This window comes from Canis lupus, chromosome 16 (assembly GCF_011100685.1).
Source record: "Canis lupus familiaris isolate Mischka breed German Shepherd chromosome 16, alternate assembly UU_Cfam_GSD_1.0, whole genome shotgun sequence".
Lineage (NCBI taxonomy): Eukaryota > Metazoa > Chordata > Mammalia > Carnivora > Canidae > Canis > Canis lupus.
Window position 1 is genome coordinate 2,229,922 of NC_049237.1, and position 27,621 is coordinate 2,257,542.

General features: G+C 39.8%; 1 protein-coding gene across 1 annotated transcript in view; it reads right to left on the bottom strand.

Moving 5' to 3' along the window:
- The window catches only part of CNTNAP2 (contactin associated protein 2), a 2,034,882-nt gene that overhangs the window by 333,811 nt on the left and 1,673,450 nt on the right, over nucleotides 1-27,621 (bottom strand). Inside the window, exon 15 of the mRNA XM_038559273.1 lies at nucleotides 25,945-26,072. Within this exon, the coding sequence (XP_038415201.1) occupies nucleotides 25,945-26,072 (128 nt within the window). The remainder of the gene's footprint in view (nucleotides 1-25,944; nucleotides 26,073-27,621) is intronic.

Below are 27,621 nucleotides of genomic sequence, written 5' to 3' on the forward strand. Positions count from 1 at the left end.
AAAAGAAAATAAAAGCTTAATTAATTCTTGAAAACTAAATAGAGTAATGAGTGTGAATATTTTATTCTCCTGTTCATTATCAGTATGACACACTTCACTAAACAACTATGAATTCATTTCCTGGGTTTGGTTTTGTTTTCATTCAGAAAATAGTCTTCAATTATTTAAAGATGGTACAACCACTTTCCATTTCTGGAATTATGACAGACTAGGGGTTCTGAAAATCTCCAGAATAATTCCTACAAATGCCATATGAAATAAGACAAGTGTCCTTTTAATGCACTGATGAGCAGTTGAGAAAGTAAGAAAAATCCCAGTGGCATAAAAGGGAGTGTGGAATAAAGATCACAGCAGGGAGCAAGCACTTCTCTGGGGTCATTTCCTTATCTTGGAAAACAAGAGCATGGGGGTGTGCAAAGCCTTCCAGGAACAGGAAAATACATTGGGCTCCCACAGGGTGAAGTGTTGGAATCTAGATGCTGCACAGAGCTGAGACTCCTCAAAGTTCTATCTCCAATAACAGGCGAGGCTAGGAAACACACTTGACTACTTAACATAGGAAATGGTGATGAGTTTCTGTCTTGGCCAGGATATCAGATTAGCAAAAAAGCTTTCTCCTGAAAATTCATGATCACAAACCTGCTCTCACATAGGTTTACAGTTTGAATTTCCATTATTTGAGTGTCGGAAATCTCAAGCCAGGAAATAATAATAATAAAGCTGACCAAGACTATGTATCAAGGTGCCTAATGGAAGCAAACTCAAATCTTCTCAGGACAAATCAACATCAGCTCAACATGACATTTGCTCCAAGAATTGCAAACTGCAAAGAATAGAGCAAAGAATAACCAAACTTTACAAAACAGAAATAGGTCATTTCAAAGTGTCAGAAAAAAAGCCCTAGACCTTCATGATAACAGAATAAGCAAGATATAAAACAAATGTATATATATGACTTACAAGACACATAACAAGAATTTGAAAATGTGAGACAGAAACAAAATACCATCTAGAAAGTTGGAGAGATTTAAAATGAGCCAAAAGGAAATTCTAGAAATAAAAAGTATAATCAGGAATAGCCCAAACCTTGAAACTGGACATATGACTGGTGTTGTATTTCTACAATGGAATGCCCTACAGTAATAAAAATAAATGAATAAAACTACACACAAACTTGGATGGATCTCAGAAACATGATGTTGAGTGAAAGAGGCCAGACACAGAGAATTCATACTACATGCTTTTACATACCACAGTATCTATTTCAAAAAACACATCAAAGCCATTGATTTATGTATTTTAAATAGGTGAATTATATCTATGTAAATTGCAGCTTAATGAAACTGTCAAAAAATGCATTTCTACACACTGCCTGTAATTAGAGAATATAAGTCATTAAAAGATATTATTTACAAAAAAAGAGATACTAATTGCAATTCAAGAATTTCAGCTAGAAACTTTAAGAACTTTATTAAGAATCACAATATGGAGAGACTTACTCTATCAGAGATTAAGTGCTATTAAAAAGATGTATCAATACAGAATGCAATTTGCACACCCCTGACGATACGCCAAAGGGAACAAAATAGAGTCTCAAAAGAGACCCTTGTATGTATAAACATTTGATGTATGTTGATAATGGGGGAAGCTATCCATGTGTGGGGGCAGAGGGCATACAGATTTTCTCCTCAATTTTGCTGTGAACCTAAAACTTCTCTAAACAATAAAGTCTAAAAAAAAAATCTCTGATGTATGACAATGGTGGTTTTGCAGGTCAGTAGTGAAAGGATGATTTTCCTTCCCATTATGATGATGGAAAATTTCATTACTTATATGTCAAAAATAAGAAATTGGATCTTTATCTTGTACCATATCAAAAAATAAATTCCATATATACTAATGACCTAAATAAAGAAAAATAAAGTTTAAACTTCTAGAAGAAAAAAAGACATTATCTCTATGGCATGAAGCACAAAAGAGAACATTTTATGACACAAAATAGAAACTAAAAAAATTTGAGAAATCTTATTGTATTCAAATTAAAATCTGCACATCAAAATATATCATAATCCAAACTTGGATTATACAAGACCAAGACTAAGAAATGATCACTACAATGTATACAAGTGTTAATATCTGATCAATACAAGTCAATATAAATCAGAATAATAGTTAAAAATATAAACAGACAATATTGAGGAAACATGAAAATATGCTCAATCTCCCATTAATCAGGAAAAATCAAATTAAATTACTTTATCCTCATCAGTTTATATGAACAAATTGGTAAAAGTAAATTTGCCCATCCTAACTGTTATGGAGCATGTTGAGTCAAAATAACCTTTAGAAACGTATTTGGGAGTGTAAGTTGGTAGAATAATTTGGAAATATCTAACAAAAGGTTTAAAACCCTGCAATTCCACTCTGAGATAGAGTTATGTTTGAAAAACCTTCATTTAACCACACAGAAGCAGTAAATGAATTCTCAGAGGAGTAATATTTGCAATAATAAAAACCTAGAAGCAATCTAAATTTTCATGAAAGAATATATAAATAAATTGTAGTATAGACATGTGAATGGAATACCATTAAACAGAAAAAAGTAATGAAATAAGCTGCATACATCAATATAAATAACTCACAGAAACATAATATTGAACGAAAAAGCAAGTTGTTGAAAAGATGTGTATTATATGATGGTATTTATTTAAATTTTAAAATAGGCAACACACAACCTACACACACACACACACACACACACACGCAGTCTTAGCTTTGCATAGTTCTGATATGCAACTAATTCCACTTACTCTGGTTCAGTTCAATACACCAGTGTCCCAACATTATTCAAATTTCAGTTACTGTGGTATATAAAATGTGAGTAATTAACTGCATTAAATAAAATTTCTTTATGTGGATGCTTAATGTTCAAGTTTCATAGCTGGCTCGTCTGCCCACAAACGCCACGTGAATGACAGACGTGCACCATGATCACTGGGCTGATCCTGTCACTTCTTTCAAAGTCCGTTGATGCTTGGTCATGGCACATCTGTGATTCTTTTCACACACAGATGGCAAACCATGTAGTTGTGTGATCGCCTTGCCCTCAGTGAGAAACCTATGCCAAATTTGGCAAGATGGATGCTGGAAAAGGGATTGGGTCAACAAAACTGAGAGTGAACCAAGGACATGAAGAAGTGGTGATGCTGGAAATGAGATCTGAACTGAACACAAATGGGGGTGCAGAAGGAATCACTGACTCCGTTGTCTGAGAAACTCTGGCTGCGCAGCTGGAAGAACTTAGTGAAACAAACTTATCCACGTGGATACGGAAGTGGTTGTGGCCTCCTCCTCCCAAAGACAGATGGACACGTGTCAGAGGAAGTGACACCAGCAGAAACATTTGCAAATATCAGAGATATTTCATGATATTGAAAGAACAAAGGCTAAATGCTGGAAGCTGATTCAGATGTAGAAAGGAGTATGACTAGGAAAAATGTCTTGCCCCACATCCTGAGTTATACCGTGAGAAGAAAGGAAGCACTGTTTGAACTACCCCCGATAGGAATCAGCCACATGTCTAAGGCTTTAAATCACAGCATACTAAATAAATGCTAGTTTTATCAATCTTTTTTCTTCTACATCCATCACTGACAGTAAGAGTTTTTAAATATTTTAAAACTTTTAACAAAAATTCTTCAAGGCTTTGAAACAACTCTAATATCTGCCATTGATCATAAATATTGCCTTGCCTTGAATGGTTTCAGCTTGCACGTCTGTTTTTATGTTCCATCACTGTCCAAAGGGAAGACTGCCCATTTACACATCTATGTGATAAATTCAAGATGTAAGATATGGAAGTGAATGATAAGTAACGAGTTCAGCATATGACAGTCCCTTTGGAATGCATGGAAGAGGCAGTCTGATTGATAATAGACCCACAGTGAGCTGCAACCATATTCTAATGTTTTAAATATTTTATCTCACAGCGGCTATCTGAAGATTACTTGATTACTTTATGTCTTTCTGAAATCTGAAATCTTTTATTAGAAGAAAAAGAAACAACCATGTCACAGAGAAATAATGCTTTCCTAGAAAATATAAGCGATAAACAGAACCCTGGAAAACGTAACTAGTCCCTTGGCTTGTGTTGTCAGCCCTACAAATGCGGTGCAAAGTCTTTCAGGAAAAATATGAGTTTCTAGAAAGCTCACCATTTCTTTGATTATAAGTTGCTAATACGTAGTGAGGAAATAAAACTGCACATGCTCACCTAACCCCTTCTATCCAATTTATAGGCTGTTACATGATTTCAAGAACTAACTCTCTGGTTGAACTCAAAAGCGCTCGGAAAGCACAGCAGATTTTATGGTCGTTAAGATGTTTACCATGAAGAAATGCCCTGCAAAGGCAGTAGAAAGATGTTCATACCCCGTTGCCAGGTCACGAGAAAGTTATAAAGGAATTTCAGACATGAGAACCAAAAACATGCCTTTGTGCTTTAAGACTTCTCAATTTATGCACCAAGAGTGGAAAGTTCCCATCATTCCGAGAAACATTTTAGCATGGTTCTTTTCACATGAATCTAGTAAAACAAATTGTCGGACATGGTATTAGTTTCCTATTGCTGCTGGAACAAATTACCACAAACTTGGTGGCTTAAAACAATATAAATTTATTATCTCACAGTTCTGTGAGTCAGAAGCCTAACGTGAGTATCACTGGGCTCAAATCACGGGTGTCGGCAACACTGCCTTGCTTTCTGGAGGCTCTCCGGGAGAATCCATTTCCTTGCCTTCTCTACTGTCTAGAGACCACCTGCATTCCCTGGCATATGGCTCCTTGCCTCTGTGTTCAAAGCCAGCAAGAGTAAATGGAGTCCTCACATCACATCCCTCTTCCTCTTCTGTCTCTTCCATTTTTAAGTACCCATGGGATTAGATTGGGCCTACTCAGGGAATCCAGGATAATCTCCTCATTTGAAGCTTTATAACAATCATATCTGCAAAGTCCCATTTGCCGTGGAAGGCACCATAGTCACAGGTTCTGAAGATTAGGATGTGGACCTCTATGGGTGGGGGTGGCATTATTCTTCCTATGACTGGTATGTTTTGTTTCAGCTGCTGTACGAGAATTCAAAATCCCAACACAAGACCCAGACATTTTATGGTATCACGGATTTAATGATGAGCATAGGATGCAAGTAACCTCAAGGTTAGGAATCACTCTTACAAATATTCTTGGGAGTTTTGAGTGATGATACAAAGGAAGCTGGAATCTTACCCTAAAAGAGAGTATCCAGAGCAGTGCAATCACTATTGCCGCATTCCTACCCATGTAACCAACCCTAGAGCACAAGTTCAGTCAAGGTTCATGGTCAGTTCTTATGGTGCTTAGCCTGTATTGGGGGATGAATGAACTTTTGTGTTCACAAAGCCAATCTCAAATCTAAGTTCCCAGAGATTTGGTGGGAGGGTTCATTTTCATGTTTCAATATTATTTTCAGCCACAAGCACACACAAATCTATAGTTTGAGGGCTTTAGACTCGGTCTAGTTTATAATGAGATGGATTATTTCCATATTGTCAATGTATAAGACTGCTTACAATAGAGAATATCATACTTTCTCCATAAGCAGCACAATTTATTCGTCTGAACTTTAAAGAATATGGTATTTTGCCTCTGGTAGACTATCGCGGCAATTGAAGTAATCCCCCAAGTCCAATGAAAAAGCCCTATATTTTCTGAGTTTGCTCTGTTTTGTTGAGAGCATTTAGATGTCTTTTGAAATATGTGTTTACTTAATAGAAGACAAGGCGCCATTTTCCATCAATAAACTCATAAAGGAAAGAGATTAAATAATGAAATGTATACAGCATGTGTACTCTACGTCTCCGCTACCATCAATGCAGCAGAGCCCCTGAATCATTTTGCTCTTCATCTTTTCCAAATAAGTGTTTCTGTAAAAACTGCTCTCAGAAATGACCTTTCCTTCTGTTTATATAAGGCAAATCAGAGGTACAGATGAGTCTTCATGAATGTGTGAGCCAGAGATGTAATAGCTGAAGAAATATTTTCTGGAGAGTTCTATATATTCTTATGAGAAAAGGATCCGGTGCTTGGCGAAGCTAAGCCCTGATTAGAATGTACAAATTACTGTGAACATCTACTCAAAAATTGAGAGAAATTATTTGAATTGCCCACTTACATGAAATAACAGAATGTGAATTAAAGATTTCTCCCATCAATTCTTTTTCTTTTTCCTCTGAGCACATGTTAAAACAAACAAACCAAAGACAAAAAAAAAAAAAAAAAAAGGAATATTCAGCATTAGCCACCTGGTATCAAATCTATAAGCCTAATTCAGGCCTTTTTTTCCTTCCCCGTCTGGATCATACAAGTTCCTCTTACGCTTATTGGCATAAGTAGAGTTTTTTTTTCTTTTTTTTCATGTTGCTGTTCGGTTCGGTTAGTATCACTGCTTTCAGATGCTGATAACACTATTCTCTTTGTGCCAGGGCATGTGCTTTCATGAGGTTTTGTGCTCACAATGGGTGATTTAGGTAAAAAGGATACGTGTAGATTTGTTAGTAATATGTACAACTTTCCGGTTTTCTGTTTTTAAAGATTATTTACTTATTCATGGGAGACACAGAGAGAGAGGCAGAGACACAGGCAGAGGGAGAAGCAGGCTCCCTGCAAGGACCCTGTGATCACACCCTGAGCCAAAGGCAGACGCTCAACCACTGAGCCAGCCAGGCACCCCATCTTTCTGTGTTTTATGTTGTGTTTGTCTTTTCCCAAGATCACAACGCATGTAGGATTTTTAAAAGTCATACAGACACTGAGTCAGACTATGGAAAGCAAGGGCTTCCTAGGGGAACATGGTGCCCAGGAGAGACCCTCTTACAGGATGATACCAAATCCCAGTGACTCGCGTTCAACAATTTCAGTGAACAACCGAATCAAAACAAAAGTCTCTTAAGTAACTAAGCAGTAATCCTTCTAAAACATGCCGGACCACTGAAGCAGAACCCTCAGAAGCTTATTGGCTTGTTAGATCAGTTTATGATAAGGCCCTCCATGGATCATATATTTCTAAAATAAGATGGAGCTTTTTGAGGGAAGACATTTGTAAGATGCTGTTTCACCTTTAGCCCCAATTTTCCAGTTTATGACATCTGCACGTTGCCCTTGATGCCCTTCAGCATCTGTCCATTCCTTGAGTGGATGCAGGGGAAGGGGGCGAGATGAACAGCAGGGCTTCGGGAGGACAAGATGGTGTGTGTGTCTGCACTTTATGAGACGCCATGATGACAGGAGTGAGGGAGGACAGGCGACCTTGCTCTCTACCTTGGCATCTCCGGGAATTCTTTAGGGAGGGCTATAAGCAAAGTTTCAGGCCTGTTTTGGAAGGTTAGGTTCTCCAATAAATACATGGAAAGCATTTATTTCAGGATGGCATGTTACCAAGAAAATCTGTAATTGGGAACATACCCAATGGAGAACAGAACTCAGTCCCCTCAGAAGCCCCTTCCTCAGGCTAGGAGAGTAGAATACTGCACCTCAATTTGCTTTGCGACTCACACAGACATGCTTCAGAAGCTATCTGGATTAGCTAATGATGGGGGACAGAGATGTTCAATTAAAAATTCTTTCCTGGGACAGGTCGACAAGCACTATCCACATGGCGCTGTCTCTTCCTGTCCAAAACACTGAAAAAATTAGAGTTCTATTTAAAAATCTAACCAAACTGTAACTAATAACAAGGCTAAGAGGTTAGAACAGAAAACAGTTCTATGATGGAAGATGAAGCATTTTAATTAAATTTTAAAGAATGGGAGCCAAGAAAGAAGCCCTTTTTGCTTATAGCATTTTAAATGGATACTCGGCTGGGTCATTTGTTGTCTTAGGAGAACTTGCTGGAAGAGGTTCCACATGAAAGAATAATATTAAAAACAACAACAACAACAACCAAATCCACAACTGATGTAGGAAACTAAGGAACCTGCATCTAAAGGGCAAATGAACAAAGTTTCTCATATTTCATAAAAGGTAGTTATTCACTGGAAACTTTGCACAATACCTGCCAGACTGAACATGAGGTATTATTAGCTGAATTCACATCATCGAACTTTTCTTGTTAATGTTTTTAAGACTTAAAAGGCTATTTTAATTCCATCATAAACTAAGAAAAATTTCTGTGGTAATAATTCTCATTAACAACTATACAATTTATGTAAAGCAGTCAATTGAGAAATACCTTATTAAAATACAAGACATAATCACATACTAGAAATTATGTTTTAGGGGTGGCATAATGAAGAATTTGGAATATTGGAATATTTGCTTCATGGTTTAAAAGAGCAGTGCTTATACCAACCTGGTAGCACACAAACTACATGCAGAAACATTTTGTCTACTTGTTCAAAGTAAGATAGATTTGTTTATAAGTTACATACCATCATTTCATTTGCTCTATTGCTAATTTACTTTTGCAATAATTTTAATATTTGATGAAACACTGAATGAATTTTTAGAAGTTACCATAAATCCTTTCTTTATAGACTCAACTAATAAATCACTTAGATTTGTAATAGATATTTTTGTTACCTTTATTCATGAAATATGCATATAATAATCTTGATTGAGCACAACATTTATGTTAGGCACTGTTCTAGGCATTGGGGACCTACAGATAAATTAGAAGTAGTTTTTGCTGCCGAGAAGCTATTTATCTGTTATCTCGGTGAGACTCCTATGAATGAACTCTCTTTATAAGGAAACTTATCGAGCAAGGGGAGAAGTCATCATGCACAAATTTAATAAACTATAAGTTTTGTGAAGAACAGTGGTTAGCCATATCAAAAAAAAATTTAACATAAAGTTTCTGCATATGCTCATCTAATGGGATTGGTAAGATGGACAATCCTAGGGAAAAGATGGAATGTCTTTCCCCAAATTCAACTTTTGGTGGCCTTGCCAATTTTCAATGGTAACTCCCCCCACCAACTGTCTCCTAGAAACCTCTTAATAATGGAACAAGAGAGGGGTATGATCACTTGTGTCTGCTCTGGGAGTAGATTTAGCATGAGTAAATTTCAGCTGGTATGTTAACAGAATTTATTTTTTAATATTAGAATTAAAAGCTTTTTATATGTTACAGAGATTTCAGGGGTTACTAAGCAGATAGGAAGTATCGGTGACTGGGAGAAATATCTGGACACGTATTTATCCTACTTATCAAGTCTAGTCCTTAGGGATTCTGACAGCCCTTCACAGTGACCAGAATGAGAAATGATTATAAGAATCTGTGCATTGTCTACTGTATACCTCCAAGCTAGTTAGTGCCTGTTGCTTTCTTGGGAAACACACATGGAAGCTAAAAGTCCTCGAGAACTCCTCTTCAGAGTTACTGAGCATTGTGCCTTCTTTGCTTGCCTCATCCATAAAGTAGAATGCACCTTGTCAATCAAAGATTTTCCACCCACCTTCCCTGTGTTTCTTGTATGAGCAAAGGCAGGCCCCCTGACATCTCCTCTATGTTTAATTCAAATACGCCTTTCATCCTTTGCTCCCAGTGCCAATATCTGTTTAAATACAGACGACATTTTGGGTAGCATATACCTACATTTTTATACAAATACATGGTAAACGCTCCTATTTTTTTTTAAATAAATAACAACAGCAACAGTAACACTGTTTGAACTCCCTTTATGTGTAAATGTTATGATAGGCTCTGTAGCAGATACAGGGATAAGCAAGACTGGGTGCTGAACTCAAAAACATTCACATTCCAGTGAAGAAACTAAAGCCATTTGAGAGAAACTGAGGTATGATTTCAATGTGAGAATTTGAAGATTCTGAACTGTTAGAATGTATTTTTAAATTAATTTTTTCCTCTGAAAACAAGATTTGGGGCAAAACTGAGTGTGTCATTTAAATAAATCTTACTGGCTAACTCGGGTGTTTTGTATTAAGAGAAATGATTAATTATCATAATCAATGGATAATAAATATTGGTCTCTAAAGCTGGAATTCTTACCCTGGGGTTGACATATGACCTTCAAAGTTGTTTCCATTCTCTCTGAAACTATATATGAAATTTTGCATGCAATGGGGAACATAGGTAAGGGAAATTCTTCATTCAAAAAAAAAGTACAGATCTACTGAATGCTTGTTCTAAACACACATTCAGTCTATTAAAGCTTTATGAAATTCTTGATGAACATTTTGCTGTCATTTTAAAAATGTATGCTTATTATCTTCCCACCATGAAAAGACATTTGGGGCTGGAGGTGGATGTGGGAACTGAAGGAGAGAATAAGTATCTTGTAGAAATGTGGAGATGCTCTACTTTTCTCATAATAATTAACTATACATGCAGCTAATTACAGTGCAGAAAGATAGCATCAAGCCATGGAGAAAGAATTTGTGAACGTAATGGTCTTTGTTAGTAGCAAAATCATTTTTCAAGGAATGACTTTTAAGCATAAAATAACTTGTTTAATAAAAAATGTATAGACATAGAAAATGCCATCTATTTGGAAAGCCATGAGCATAAGGGTATGAATTGATGAAGCTTATTTCTGAATACAAGCTAATGTATGAACTTTATTTAACAGCCAAACTATTAAAAAATAACAATTTGAAGGGTACCTGAATGGCTCAGTTGGTTAAGCACCTGACTCTTGGTTTCAGCTCAGATCATGATCTCAGGATCCTGGGACTGGGCCTGCATCAGGCTCCATGCTCAGCAGGGAGTCTGCTTGAAGATTCTGTCCCTCTCCCTCTGCCCCCACGCCCACTTGCACACACACTCTCTTTCTAAGATAAAATTTTAAAAAATCTTTTAAAAATATCATTTTGAAAAAAAAAACAGATCAGAGACTCCTACAGAAATATTTTGTAACATTTCTACATGCTCCAATAAAAACACTTTATTTTAAAGATCTTTTTCACAAGTGTTAGATACCTAGATGGTATTAAATACCTAGATGGCTCAGTAGATATATCACTTATCAAGGAGAACAAATCCTCACATTAATTTATAGCTTTTCAATAACCCTGTGTGTGTGCGTGCCACTCTGTGCTCTCCTCTTCTGAGGGCATCAGTCATATGGGATGAGAGCCTACCAGGTTCCTGTGAGACTTCTTCTTGACTTGATCATCTGCAAAGACCTATTTCCAAATGTCAATGATCACAGGCACTGGGGGGTTAAGTCTCCAACACATCTTTTTTTGGGGGAGCGTAATTCGACCCACAGCTGTCCCCATATATAGATGGAGCAAAACAAAAGCCAACGGTCACCAGCAATCTTACAGACTTCTTAAAAATATTAAAATACTATCTGTGTCTGAAAGTTTTCACACAATTAAGAAAGGCTTGTCTAAAATTAGTAGCTTTTAAAAAGCCTTAAAAGGAAAGGTTGCTATTATGAAAATGAAAATCTGACAATAAGTTCCAAATGTGTGTTCCTGTTATACCATTGTTGGATGCGGACCTATTGTCAGCCCTTTGCTGAATTACTTCATTGCCTTTATTAGCAATGCCCCTTTTATTTTTTAAAGGATGCAGTTGAGAAAGATAAACTGCATTAACCCAGATCTTTGAAACTAGACATAAGTGAAGACTTTAATATTTTAATTAAATTAAACCTTCAAAAGATTAGGCACTCTCTCCCCTTTCTGGCTCACAAACTCGCTAGCCGACAGAGTGATTTCAGCTCTTGGCTCAGCATTTTTTCTGGTTCCAGGTCAGGTCTCATTTTCTAATGAGTATTTATCCAGATGCGTCGTGTGCTTATTTTTCTATAGGAACCTTTTGCTTCTATCAGTTTGGTCTACTTATTGTCGTATATATTCCAGTTCAAGCCCTCTGCCCACTGCACCAACCCCATGTATAGTGACCTTTACTCATTTCCTCTTTCTTTCCTTCAAGATCCTTCTCCAGGTGGTGCCCGAACCTTCTGCTTTTACCCTTCTGTGCTTCCTTGTAAAAGAGACGCGTCTTTACATCTCTCGTATTCTGATGTAGGTTATAAATTCCTTGGTTGCAAAAACCATCAGCCTGCAGCCTGTCACAATGCCTTGTATACAGCTGGTGCTCAAAATACATTTGCCGTTGATGATTGATTCTTTTGTTCACCTTAGGTTATGTAATTCATTATTTCTGAGTGACTTTGTCAGAAATAATAATGGTTGCATTTAGTAATTTGCATTTATGTTTAATTCATATTAGTTTTACAAAAGTGAGGGGTTTAAAGAAGTTTTGTTCCTTTTGTAAGATATGTATTACTACCATTATTGAGAACTTACTGCACCAGTCACTGTTAGAAGCTCTTTACATACACTTGTCTCATTTTATCCCCATAGCAACCTTTTGTACTAAGCATAATTATCTCTATTTTACAGATGAGGAAATTGAAGCTTAGGGAAATTAAACAACTTTCCCAATGTCACACTGCTGGTAAATGGAAAGTTTGAGCCTAGGTCTGTCTGCCCCCTAATGCTGTGTTCATAGAGTTTCTACAATTTCCCTGGCATAAAAACTTTTTAGGAAACTTCTTAAAAACAGTCTGGGGCTCCTCTCTAGAATTCTGAACCAAAGTCTCTGCGGGAAGAAGCTGGGGATTTGCATTTTGACAAGCACCTTAGGAAATTTTTGTGATCAGACAAATTTGGGAAATATTCCATAATTCGGTATGGCCTACCGAAGGCCTACTGCAAATCCCTGTGTTGAATGGTTTCCCATATTGGTTTAACTTTTGTCATGGTTTCAAGGAACACAAATGTTCCTTGAGGTTCAAACTGACTAGAGAAACAAGGCTTGCAGGTCCATTCCTGAAGGCCTGCTACACCTCAAGGATGCCAAGAGTCTGGGGTTGACTTTGCCTTCTGCCCAGGCCTCAGAAACATGGGTGTGTGACCTACACGGGTTTAGAAGGGCCTCATGCTTGATTTACTGTTCCACTGCCATTGTCCTGAAATTCCCAATAGTTTCTTAACAAGAGGTCCTGCATTTTCATTTTGCACCAGGCTTTGTCAGTTGCTTAGCTGGTCCTGCTCAGGAACCTGATGCAGCAGAAACTCCAGGTCACTAGATACAAATGACCTACTCAAGGGGAAACAGCACCATCTCTGACCTTCTCCATCTCTTTGGTTTTAAGATTTTGGGAAGGGGCTGTTTGAGGCAGGGAGAAATCAGGGGGTGAAGTGGAGTGAAGCAAGGTATGAAGTCATAGACCTGGATGTGAGATAAGATTCTTTGTGAAGGGGATCCCTGGGTGACTCAGTGGTTTTGTGCCTGTTCAAGCTCAGGGCATGATCCTGGAGTCCCGGGATTGAGTCCCACATCAGGCCCCCTGCATGGAGCCTGCTTCTCCCTCTGCCTGTGTCTCTGCCTCTCTTTCAATCACTGTGTCTCTCATGAATAAATAAACAAAATCTTAAAAAAAAAAAAAAAGATTCTTCTTGAAAGTAGAGGGAAGAGATGGGATTGTGCTCCAGGAGAAAGGGGTGGGAAGCAGAGAAGAAAGGTGAGGGGCAGCTCTGGTTTGCTAGAGAAGCTTTGTATTGATGGATGGAGAAAAAAGGGAGAGGACTCCTATACAGAAAAGAGTTAACATAGCAGATCTGACTGTTTCTCCTTGAAATTCCAGCAAGGCTAGCTGAATAACTAACGAGTGCCTTACTGTGCCTAATCTTTTGGTATAATGGGAATTGTGCTGAACACCCACCTGCTTTCCTTCTGGGAGTCTGGAATTTGGGTCCATGCCGGGCAGGGACTTCCCACAAAACTACCCCTAATAAAATCCTGCATCTCTAAGGAGCTCCTTCACTGGCATTTTTCACTGTGTTCTAACACAGGAGAAGAAACTAGGGTGCTCTCTTGGGCCTCTTCTATAATGGCACTAATCCCTTTCCATCCTCATGACCTGATCACATCTCAAAGGCCCCACCTTCTAATACTATCACTTCGGGGGTTGGGATTTCAATACTTGGATGTTGGGGAGACACAAACATTTGGCCTACAGCACTCACCTTCCCCATCCCAACCTTGCCTCAAGTGGCTCAAACTAGTGCTTAGGAGCTAGAGTTCTATACAACTCTCTCCTACTACCTCCCTTGAACAATCATTGTTTGTCTCTAAATTGTAAATGATGACATTTAACTGGTACACTAAGAAGGAGACATGGTTGTGAGTGGCAGCAAAAAGGGTTGGGAAGTGAATGGGTCACTCCTGAGATCCTGAGGGGTGTGGAATGGCAAAGCTGGTGGGAGTGACACACCCCATGTACCCTGCAGATCCCACCCACTGGTCAAGTACAGCTCTAGTGAAGATGCATGAAGACCTTTGCAGACAGGTGTTCATACACCTGAGAATTACTTACAAGCTTCCATCTTATTTTGCAAAGAATGTTGTGGTCGAGGTAACACAACCGTATCTCTTTCTGAAATACTATTATTTTAATTTTAGGTTTTCGTCAGTAGGCAAAATGGAGGGTGTGGAGGGTGTACTGCATTTCAAAATATAACCCAAGGTTAAAATAAAATGTGAAAACATTGAAATCAATGAAGTAAGCCTCTAAACACTCTCTGCTATGCAAAGTATTCCAAGAGTAGAATCCATTAATGAAATGATAAATCTCATCATAAAATCATGTTATATTTTGCCCCATCTTCCTGACTGATACACGGAGAATTTTATGGAGCAGCTGAGAAAATGTTCTATGTATCTTCCAGTGACACATATCCCAGGTACTTTCTGACATTAGGCTTACCCAAGGCAGAAACCAACTTTTCTCTTTCTTCATCTTTAACCTCTTATTTCTCGAGGAAGGATCAGAGCAGGCCAACTCTGAATAGCCAGAAGTAAGACTGAATTCTATGTGGGGACAGGTTCCCGGCCTCCTAAAGTGGCCCCTCACTGTTGAGCTAAAGCTATGCAGTCCAATATGGCAGCCACTAGCCACGTGCGGCTCTTTAAGTTTTAGCTAACTAAAATTGAGAAAAGTTACAAATTCAGATCCTTGGTCACACTAGTCACATTTCAAATGCTCAGTAGCCACCTGTGTCTGGAGACTACCGTATGAACAACACAGGTTAAAGAACATTTCCATCATCACAGTAAACCATTGGGTAGCACAACTGTGGAACGCTAAGCAACAGGCCAACAAAGGAAAGCAAAGGCCTGGATCCTTGTGCACCTCTTTCTCCCCCAGTGGATAGCTGCTTTCAGAGAGAAGAGCTCATCTTCTTTATGGCTTTTTGGGTGAAATAGCATGAACTGATTATTAAAACACTAGCACAAAAGGCCACAGACTCAAATTTATTATTGAACTCTCTTACCACACATACATAGAATTGTTCTGAATTAAGGATTAGTTCATCATTAATTCAGTGTTTTAGCTTTTAAATGAAAAAGGCGATTTTTTTTCCTCCTTAGGACAAAGCCCTAAACCGTGGGTTTAAGCCTGCGAGGGATCCAGACCAGCGGAGACACAGAGCATTCTTGGAGTTGCCTACAGTGAACCCTTGTGTCCACAGTCTCCAAGGGGCATGGGAGAGATGTGGTCTGACTTCTAATCTCGTTTCGTCTTCCTCTCCATCTGGAAAAAGAATTCCTCCAACTACACTGATCCCAGTAGCCTTGGGCCCCTAGTTGGGGTTAACATGGGGTTAAAGCAGGTTCAGGATTGAGGTGACTATAGAAGCATAACTATTAATGTGAAATTCTCTGGGTAAGCATTTTTACTTGGGCGTATGTGTGCATGCATGTGTGTGTGTGTGCGTGTGTGTATATATATGTGTGTAAGAATACCAGAAGGAAGGGAATAGCTGTATGAAACAGAAATGGTAGATAGACATTATATTACTCTGTCCTCAATATAAATGTCATCCAGTTTTTTCTTGATTCTCTAATAGGTGGTCCTTGCAAAGGATGTAAATAGGTAGGAAGGTGGCCTGACTATGGAGGTTAGGTAGGCTAAGAAGAGTTAGAAAAATAGTTTCAGAGTTTTCTCAAAAATAAAAAAGTGCTCAGACTCTGTATGGACCGTGCTGGATAGCTAGTTTGTGCAAGCACGTACTGAATGCCCCTGTTCACCAACCTCTTGAAAATGCGAAGAGATCTGGTCCTCTCTCCTAGTTCCTGGCAAGCAGGATGTGCAGAAGAACATATTGTTCTGTGTTCAAGATCTGGAGCCCTAGGAGTGGCCAACCTGGAGTGTCTCCCCTGTGATGAAGTGTGTCCAGGTGGCAGCCCTTGATCCTCCTGGAAATGCTGTCTGAGCAAGGAGGGGAAGGGCCATGGAGAGTTGTTAGCCTAAGTTGCTATAATATATAAAAACCTGCTCCTCACAGACCCCAAGAGCAAATGCTGTGCCCACTCTGCTCCTCCTGGACTCCTGTACATAAACTCTCCCAACAAGCCTGTGTCTCAATTGCTACCTCAGATCTTTCTTTTTTTTTTTTTTTTTTTTTGCCTCAGTGGACCATCACCCACCTTTGGCTTCGAGTCTGCTGGGTGTGGCTACACAGAATCAATGTTCCAAACTGAACTACTTCTGTTGATTTCTCTTATCATATTAAACATAATTTGCTTCTTTGTAACATCATAAGATAAAGTCTGGATACCGCTTGCCAAAAAGTGACCAGTTTCAGATATGACATGGCCACTTATAACCCAGAGTAGAATCAACAGCTCATTCTCTCTCCTTAAACCCAAAGAGAAGCTGTAAAGTTTCCTTTATCACAGATGATACTTGGGGCCATCATCTTATTTCCTATAGATGCTAAAGAGCAACTTCTTTTGGGGGTCATCAGCCCCAAAAAGCATAAGCCAGAAAAATTGTCATTTTTGCAGGCAGAGAAACAACCAAACTTAATTTTGGTGCATCGGATTCTAATTATATTTAAACAATATCAGATGCATTTTCCCATACGTAAACTTGAAGGAATAAGATGAAGACTTTATCTTGAAAGATGTAAGAAATAAATAAAGATACATAAGAAATAGAATGCATCAGAGTATTTTCTCAGCTCTAATTCTTGGGTCGAGTTGCCTTTTCACAAGTTTAATTTCAAGGTGTTAGGTTATTTGACAAAAAGTGCTAGCTTTTGCTTTCTGTGTTGTTTTTATATGCAGAAAACTGAGGCAGTTGGGGCTAACTTAGTATCTTTGGTCAAACGGTAAGAGTAAGCCAAGCACCCAATGAAAATGAGGTTATCCCGTGGCAATCCTGATTTCTTGACTCAGTCACATTGTTATCTCAGGTATGATAATGGGAAGGAAACTCAGAGCAGAATATTTGAGGTATACATGTCTAGTCACAAATCTGTTGAAAACCAGTTAAATAGTTCTCTTAAATAACAGGCCATATTGTAAGTTCAAGCCCAATTTGCATCCTATTCAGTGTAATAGTATTAAATTCTAAAGGCCTAAATGCTGTGAAACAAAATTGATTAGGATAATCTACTATTACGGAATTAAGGAATCCTTAAAGCATCAGACATAGGGATTACAGAAAAAATTGTCAAGCTACTTCATTGTCTAAAGCTTGAGTAAGTTAAGAAAAACCCTGAAGAGAGGAGGCACAGATAGAAATCTTAATGGGCAAATGACCTTTCCTTCATCAAAAGACTAAGCTACCCTTGCTGAGTCTGGTTTTTCTATTCACACTTAAGGATTGAGAGAGACTCCCAATTAAGCGTTGGTCTAGGAACTGATTATTTCCCCCTTATAGGCAGCCTGAAGGATTCATTTACTGTAAGACCACTGACTCTTGGGCTGGCTCGAAGATAAAATGGATGTATGGGCATGGGGTCCCCTTTTCTTTTCAATTTGAGACAATACACGTAGGTCATGGAGCAGTCTACATGCCAATAAGTGAACACGAATTCAAACACACTGCTTTCGATGCACATATCTGATGAATTTTGAACTAATTTATTTTAAAGACAGTAATGCAGATCTTACACAATGCCTGCCATAGTTCAGTACAATTTTTTTTTTTTTATCCCAATGACTGTAGTAAGATGGTTACCTCAGAACTGTCACCAAACTTCAAGAAGAGGAGATTTTTAAAGTTTTCTTCAATGAACTTTCTGAGTTTCCAAGGCCTGCATGTAGTAGGGATTGGGAAAAGACAAGTAGGTATCATAAAGCAGGTGAACTGGAACATGGTTTTAATTATGCCAGAGCGAGATAGTTTATAGCTCCCAGTTTTGCGCCCTAACAATAGATCTGAAGTACTGACTAATTGTAATTTTGTCAGTAATAACCTTGAGACATGGATAAACAAGTAGTGTGGAACAGTCCGCTTGGGTCTCTGAAGGGCCGGGGGGGGGGTTAATCTAATTTAGATTAAACAATGAGTTCTATAAATTTAATACTTCATGTGCATCTTAATTTAGGAATGCCACAGAAAATAGGAAAACTTAGCAAAAAGAGTCCTTTTTTTAATCCTTAATTTGAAGATAATCATCAGATTCAAGGGATTTTCAAGGTACAAAGGAATAAAAGTTTTCATTTAGTTAAGATGAATAAATGGGCAAAAACCTTGCTGAGTTTAAAAATAGTTGTGCATATAAATCGAGTGACAGCTCCCCTCCTGGACCGCTATGGCAATTATCGTCCGTGCAAGTCTGCAATTCATCATGAAGTACCTCGTGGCACTGCCTCCATTGTTAGCCTGAAATGCTTATTTAAATCTTTTGAGGTTATTTAACCATTCATATTCATTTAATGAACACATATTTGTGCGTCTCAATGTGGCAGGCATTTTCCTTGGCCCTGGGATATAGACCTCTAAGTTCCCATCCACAGCTGGGGGTGAGAGCACTAATAATGCAAACAAATAGAGAAACCAGATTGTGGTGTGATCATAATTTATCTGGTCTTCATCCAAATTCCTGGAATGGAGTTTCTAGACTCTTAACATTTCCTGAGTGATAGGAAAGTCTCTGCTATTCGTGGTAGGCCCTGATGGTTTATGCTAATGAGCTGACTGGTGGTGGTGGGGTCCTACATAGTTTCTAGATGCGGGTGGCTCTGCCAGAAAGACCAACGGAAGGATTTAAGGGCTGGGGCTTTGGGCCAGGAGCTGTCAGCTCCAACTCCAGGGAGAAGGAAGAGACTCGGGAGACTGAATTCAGTTACGTGGCCGATGATTTGCTCCATCATGCCTACATATGAAACTCCAATAAGAACCCTGGACACCAAAAACTCTGGTTGATGTGAGGCGAGGGTAATGTGTTCTCAGTCCACGAGGAGAGGACAAGGGAGCTTCACATCTGAGAACCTCCCAGACTTCACCCTGTGGATCTTGCCATTTGGCTAGTCTTAACTTGTAACCTCATTGTACAACTTTAATCTTAAATTTAGTGCTTTACTGGGTTCTCTGAGTCACACTAGCACATTATTGATCCTGAGGAGATAGTGGGGACCCCTCATTTATAGTCAGTTGATCAGAGAAGCAGAGTGGCCTGGAACCCCCAGACTTGTGGCCCATGTCCAAAGTAAAGGCAGCCTTGTGAGGGGCCGTGAAATCCATGCTCACTAACTCTGAGCCCTTAGTGTCAGGACTGCAGGCATAATTTCAGGTAGCCAGAACAAGTCTAACTAACTCTCTTCTGCAAATGGTTTAGAGAGACCACCTGGAAAGTTCCACAGAAGAACCCAACGACGGGGATTAAATTTACAGATCGAAGTGCCTCCTACATCCGGGGTCCTGTCACTTCTGCAAAATGTCAAGTTTAGGGATGGGACAGGCACTGATGGAGGGGACAAAAGTACAGCAGGATTCATTCAGCCAGACAAATCCCCTCTGTGGGATGTGAGGATTCCTCCAAACATGAGTTGTATTTGAAAGGACAGGTGGGAAAGTCACACGCACACAAATACTGTACGTACTGTAAAATAGAAATACCTTTTTTTCCCCCCAAACTGTAACTAACTTTACTTCTCATTTCTGAACTGAGTCTATGGCTCAAGGTGAATGTCCAAATAGTATTAAAGAGCTGATTCTTCTCAGGGGGTTGTCTTCTTCTAATTGTTTAAAGCCACTCTGGAGTCCAGAAGACCAAAGTTAAACCTTCCTTCTTCCTCCTCTGGTGCCTTTGTAATTGGAGCTGCTCTCAGATACACCTAGAGGGCTCAGGCCTTTAATGGGAATCAGCCTACTTTCTGATCCTGAAAATTTCACTATTTCTGCTTGCTCTTAGAGCTACCCCTGCTTCTCAGCTGGTAGCAGCCTATGGCAATAGCAGCAGAGGCTGGGACATTATGAACAAAACAGAGGTTAATCATTTCTACACATCATTCTCAGTTTTTTTTCCTTCCTGCCTTCTGTTGTCAAACCAAAAAACTACCTAAGGTAGAAGCAAAAATAAAGCAAAACACAAAAGTTACCAACTTTCTGCCATTGACCCTTCATCCCTCTGGTTGCGGGTTTTTGATCAGGCTTTCCAGATGGCTGGTCTCACAGTGGGGTGAGAGTAAGAGTGCCAGCACCACATTATTACACTGCTCAGCTGATGAGAGGCAGGGACCTGAGGTCAGAGTTCCAGGTCAAAGCTCCCTTTCTGGATCTCAACATTCATCTTGGCCACAGGGAGTTACTAAAGATGAAAGCTCATGTCAAACTGTCTCAACGTGCTCTGCCATAAACCCGCTGGGAGACCCTGGGCCGGTCACTTAACCTCCCTCGACCCAGGTTCCCTGGTCTGTAACATGAGGGGTCTGCATGGTGTGATCTCTGAGTCTTCTACCATGAGTACGCTGTGATTCTTTGTGCTTGCTTTTTGCTATACTTGAAGCAAGTGTACACAGCTACATTTTGTGGGGAGAAATGGGGAAAGGAAATGGATGTGGAGCGTCTTCTGAGAAAGATCACATGTTATCCATCCTGGGATCTGCTATGGCATCACATAGCTCTGGCCCCAGCTCTGAAACATCCTGGCAAATCACCCCATAAGTCTGTTTGCTCACTTGTACTCTCAAGACAAAGGCCCCACCTCATCCAGGATGTTGGGAGAATTGAGCAAGAAACAAATATAAAGCGCTTGGTCTATAATAGGCATGTCGGGCCCTTTGCCTTCCTCATCTCTTCCAAGCCTAGAGCAGCAGAGTAAAAGGAGATAAGCAAACCCTCTACTCCCCTCTGGGGCCCCAGTAGTGGTTTCCTTCCCATAATCAAGACTCGGCTTTCTTCCAAGGTGAGTCGCTGTTCCTCTCTCCTTGTCTGACCCCTCTGTGCACAGAGTGTGTCTCACCCTGATGCTTACAGGGAGATAGATGGTGTGGCCTGGGCGTGTGCCGGGCACAACCCCAGAAAATGATACTCATTTGCATTTCCACTGGAAATGTCTTATCTGTAGCAACACAAGGCGTGGATGTAGTCATTGCCTTGTCTTTCTTGGTTGAGGGAGTGGCTGGTTATGGTTGTGGTTTGTAAGAGTCTTGCAGTAAAGAGCACGTGGCCTTTGTATTACGCTGGCACATTCGATGACATTCTTGGTGAACTGATGTCCACTATCGTTTGCATGAAACTCCATCACGTCTTCTTTCCTTCACCCTTGGCTTTGTCTCTGCCCTCCTGTGTTCCTGCCCGGGATTTGTTGCTCCTGGAACCTTTTCTTCTTGGCTTCTGAGTCACCTCTGAGACGCTGAGTTTGCATTTCAAACATCCAGCCTGACTCCAGTGCTCTGTGGGCCTGTCTTAAGGCCAGAGCGGGCTTCTGGATGGACTGGGAAAAAGTCCCAGAGTAAACACGTTTTCGTGAATGGTCTCTACCCATGTGTGTTGAAAACACTTGCTTTTGTAGCAAACTTGCTCCTAATTAGTTTTTTTTAAGTCCCTGAATCCCTAGAGAAGATATGGAAAATCTTTAGCTCGTAAAGCTGAGAATGAAATCATCCAACACATACTTTATTTCTAAAATTAATTATATTCACTGTATATACTACGAATAAGATTTCTACCTCCAGACCCTGAAATGTTTTATTTTTGTACTGATTCCACAGAAGTTCAGCAACTCTCTGCAAGAAGGGTTATGCATTTACATTTTTTTATTCTTTTATTTTTTTATTTTAATAATAAATTTATTTTTTATTGGTGTTCAATTTGCCAACATACAGAATAACACCCAGTGCTCATCCTGTCAAGTGCCCCTATCAGTGCCCGTCACCCATTCACCCCCACCCCCGCCCTCTTCCCCTTCCATCACCCCTAGATCGTTTTCCAGAGTCAGGAGTCTTTATGTTCTGTCTCCCTTCCTGATATTTCCCACACATTTCCTCTCCCTTCCCCTCTATTCCCTTTCACTATTATTTATATTTCCCAAACAGTTTCTACCTACCAGTGGCTGATCCTCCAAACAGCTCTTTTGTTTCTTCCTTGGTGAGTGTGCCTGGTTTAAGAAGGGGATTTGTAACTTCACCACACTTTTTATCTTAGCTAACCACCCATCACTAGTCATACTTGCAGTTTTATTTCAACTTGAGGTTTCCATTTGAATATGTCTGAAAAAAAAAATCAACCACCATCACCACCAACCTCAGAAAACTAAACTCTAAGAGCATAAGCGTTTTCAGTGCTCCATGGGAAATGCAGCAGACCTGAGTGGAACTTCGACTGATTTTCTGTAGCATTTGGATTATCTGGGTCTATGGGTTCAAAGGAGTCAAAGTAAAAATGAAACTCAGCAGGCATGATGAAATCACCCGGAGCCACCGAAACGGTTGGTCAGAGCCTACAAAAATTGTGCCATTCTCTAAGACTGGGTGATAGAACGGGGACCTAATTCAAGATACAGCTTTCCAAGCTGTCATCCCTCAACTACTCAGATAGAGAAAGACGTTTTCCAACAGCAGATTTGTTTTTTTTTTTTTTAACTGTAGCTCTGTACAGACTTCAGCAAATGATACAAAGTAGGTTAATCTCTATAAACGACAGGATAAATGCACTATGCCCCTTCTTAAATTATAACAATCAGAATTGAATCCTGGAGACATTCATGCTATTTTGGTAACTGGAGGTGGGTGGGTGGGATGAGACCCAAATGGCTATTAAAAAAAAAAAAGATTTATTTTCATCATCAACTGACTCAGGGAAACAACCTTGGCCTTGCACAGAGCTAGCTGTTTCTATTCTCTGCACTGTCTTTCCTCCTGGAGCCTCCCAGAGGCTGCAAGGGTCTATAGAAACCTGTAGCGTAGATGACATTTTAAAAGAAATATTTTGTCATTTGTAAGCAGGAAGGCTAATATCTGACCTTACCCACCTCATGGGGAGGCTGTAAGTATCAGAGGAAATGAAACCTACTAAAAACTGTAAAATGATACGATGTGGAACCCTTTCTCATCGCTGTGCCTTGGCTAGAACATTCTTAAAGGTGGGCATCAAAACTGCTACCTGGCAACTCAGGTACAAGGTATGATGTTCTCAGATGCCTGCAAAAAAGGGAAGACTTCCGTCTCTCTGACACAAAAGTGTGTCATGTAATTGCGATTAAATATAGACTATGCTTTTGTTTTATGGAGTTGCAGGCAAAATTCGGATTAAGAGTCTCTCTGAAATAAGTGGGAAATATCAGAAAGGGAGACAGAACAGGAGAGGCTCCTAACTCTGGGAAACGAACTAGGGGTGGTGGAAGGGGAGGTGGGCGGGGGGTGGGGGTGACTGGGTGACGGGCACTGAGGGGGGCACTTGATGGGATGAGCACGGGGTGTTATTCTATATGTTGGAAAATTGAACACCAATAAAAAATAAAAAATAAAAAATAAAGAGTCTCTCTGAAGCTGCAGTACTGTAGGAACACTGAGCTCATCCAGTGCCAGTGAATGCAACAGCTCTTTGTCTTATCAACGGGTCCTAAGGATGTCTCGAAGAACAACAGCCTCGGAAAAGAAATGTGAATGAACACTTTTCCTAATTTCTTTTTCTAAACATAAAGTCTACCTGGAATACACTATGCCACCCCTTTCTGGAGCATCGGTAGCACTGATTTTATATTGCAAAATCTAATCTCGTATTATAAAACACTTTGTTTTCCAATACGTCTTCGTGAGCATTTCTCAAAATGTAGCTTAACATCTTTTTCTTATTTCTCAAGCGTATCTAGGAAAGTGCTAGACAAATAGCAAACAGGTAACAGATTCTTCCTGAAGACTGATTTATTGATTAAGAGACACAAGCTAATATTAGCTGTAAGCTGTTAACGCACTCCTATGTATACTATTTAATGTGGCTGGAACCTTTCTTCTCTTTAAGAGAGGTAACAAAAGTTTGCCGAAGTGGGATTTTTATAATTTTATGCCAAGTTAATCAACTACTTCATGGGGGGGGAGGGGACTTTCTTTAATTCACAGCCAGCTCCAGAGTTAGAATTGGCGAGTAGGAAATATTGAACCTTCATATATTAATGAATAATTATGGCATAATGAAGTTGATTTTCATCAGACAGCACAGGAGAGCCTGCTTATCTTGAGAGCGATCCCAACATACAACCACCTCTCGAAATATTTTTTAAAATGCATCCTTATCACTACTAATTTGTGTCAATATCTTTTTCGTAAGCAGTTGGAATGACATTTCTTACTGCATAGTCCTACAAAGCCTGGCTCAACAAATAAAGCATTATTGTTCAGTAAATGCTTGATAAAGCTCTTTGACCAGCGTCTATTTTAAAGGTAACATTTTCATTTCTCTAACTCCAAAAGGAAAAATCAGCACAAACTCCATCTCTCTTTTGTGTCAGGAACATTGCCTTGTTTAATTGCCAGCAGCCCTAGTTTGCTAAGTAGTAAACATTTAAGCATGCACCATTACATTCCTTAGGACACCTCTTGGAGTCGATGCAATAATTTATTACATCGAGTAGGTCTAATTCTCCTTTGATTTATGGAAGTGGTAGTAATATTCCGTCACACAGAATGCTTTGCTAGGAGGAATCCAGATCCCGGCACTAAAATCTTTATGGCCTCCCCACGAGGAGTTGGGACGCAGGTGGTATTCTCATTACCACAGCCGAGAAACTGGAAGGGTTTGCCTGAGGTCTCCTGGAAAGCCAGTTATTCAAGGAACAGAATCTAGGTCTCCTGATGCCTAGCACACAATCACAAAAGGCACAGAACTCCCCGGGGGAGTTGCCCAAATCACGTGCATAGACCAGACAAGGGGAAATGACACCCAAGATGCTCATTGCAGGATCCCCGTAGCAACCCGGCACTGTTTCCCTCCGACTGCACATAAAGCACACCGAAGGGTATCAAACAACATAAAATCCTAATAGTGCCCTTAATTAGGCGGGATCATCACTCTAACTCCCTGACCTCCCATAGTCCAAGCTAGCGGCCCCAGATTCCTCTCCGTGGTGCTGAATCCGAAAGCAGGACGGAGTTACAGAAACCATCTTTGGCTTACAGGGGACCATCAAGCTCTGATGATGATGAAATTTGATCGCAATAATGTCAAACTTTATATGACCATAATCCAAGTTTACAATGATACATTAAGCCATAATGCTGCTATTTATATCACCATAAACTGAGTTATGGTGATATAAATAGTCATGCTAATGGCATTAACAGCAGCACTCAGTGGAATCACAGCTGTTGACTGCCACTTGTACGCTATTAGCATTGCTATTTATATCACCATAAACCTAGGTAGTCAAACTTGTTATATATGGATCTACAAGGAAGATAGATATCCACATTTTATGCCCAAATTAGGCTCCTGTACTGGAGACTCCACGGCTGCCGCCCTCCCGTATGGATTAAGGCCTATCGAGCTCTTCATTTGGCTCTGTTCTCATTGGATGGTGTTTCTTTAGGAGTTACGGAAGAGCAAGTCTGTTTCCTGCCATCCTCTGATTTTCTGGGAAAAGCTATTTAAAACTGATAAGAAAGTGCAAGCCGCAGCTTCTGGGCAAACTTACTGTCTCCTTGGCAGCGCAGAGGGCCCACACTCAGTTTGGCTTCTGAGCCTTGACGGTCAGTATCTCCAACTACCACCTGGCTCACTGGCAGGTGATCTTTGTAGGATAAGAAGCCAGCATCCTTCCTCCTGAATCACAGGGAAAAACAGAAAAGGATGAGGACGTTAAATTAGAAACATGTCTTTCCTGATAGTTGTTTCAATTGTCTAGTAATTGACCATATTCCAATAAATGCTCAGAGGCTCACTGAGTAGAACCACAGTTAAAGAGTTGTCCTCTCTCTTCCATCAAGAGGTCTCACAGTGTATTACTCAGAAGCAACATTTTCCAATGCCTTCTGGAAAACAGAACTGACACCCTGATATTTCCAGGGAGTCACAACCAAGGCGTTGCATCCTATTTCAGCGTGGGAGTGGACGACCACACTGCTTGGAAAACACATCAAACACTGAACACGCATGCAGTTTGCTGTTGTCAGGAGTCAAAAGTTCAATGACATCAATCTGATCTCTTGGATAATATATGAGACAAAACCCTGACTTCAAAAAAGAAAGCTTTATCTCCTTAATTGCTTTGAAGCAGTTGGTTTTCTTTCCTGCTGAAAAGGGGACACTTTTTGTTCCTTCCTCTTCTCTTATTTATTTCAACAACTGAAAGAGTTTATGTGAAGTTTCCAACACGGGGCAGGTGCTCACCAACTATCTATTTCCATCTATAATGACGAGTGACAATTCAAGCCCACTTGGATTGGTTTTCTTGCTTATTCTATACTTCTCTTGTTTCTTCAGGTCTCCTAACTCTCCCCTGGGGCCACCCCTAAATAAAGGAAGAGGAGCATAGAAATCTAGGAGGTGTTCTCAGGCACAGGCCCAACATGAGTTATGGGGCAGCACAGACTTCACCTTAAGAGAAATCCCTGCCCCCTCATCATCTTTTTGTGTGGCTGTGGTTGAGAAATCCCCTCAGTTTGGGGCTGGTTGGATGGGAGGTACACATTATTATAAAGTCATTCCACAAACTTACCCTTTCGTATGATTTTTTTTTGCACTGTGCAGCCTGAATATAAACAACAATTTTGAAATTGTACATACAGCTGATAACAGAAAACTGACTTTGGATGATAGCAGAATGAGAGAGGCAACTAAACAGTCAGATTAAAGATTTGTCTTTCACATCTCTTGGCAAATAGTTCAGAGAATCGAGGGGAACCAACTTGGAAGCTTGTCTTTAAAATGCTATGCTGTTAGGAATAGTTATTATCCCTCCGATCTTCTGGAATGTCAGAGAACACGCACTCCCTCATGTGTCAGGACCCACAGAAAACCCAGGAAGGAGTCAGAATTCAGCCAGTGGGCCTCAAACAAGTGTATTTTTACACTCCTTTAGTTTTTCATTGTCTTTGAGTTTCTAAAATAGTTTCTTTTTTAGAAATGTGTTGATCAAGTGAGAACTAAGATCACCCAGAAAAGTGCTGTGATTCTTACTGACAGTGTATCTACTGATGATCCAGCCTCAAATATCTCGGTGGAATTTTTTGCAAACCCAACTCCTTTTATTAGCACTTCTATCAATTAAGATTACATTAGAGAGGAAAAAGAGTGTTGGCCTTTAAACTTGATATGTAGTATTTCTTAAAGTAGCAATAAATGAAAACACCTTTTACCAATATACTGGAAT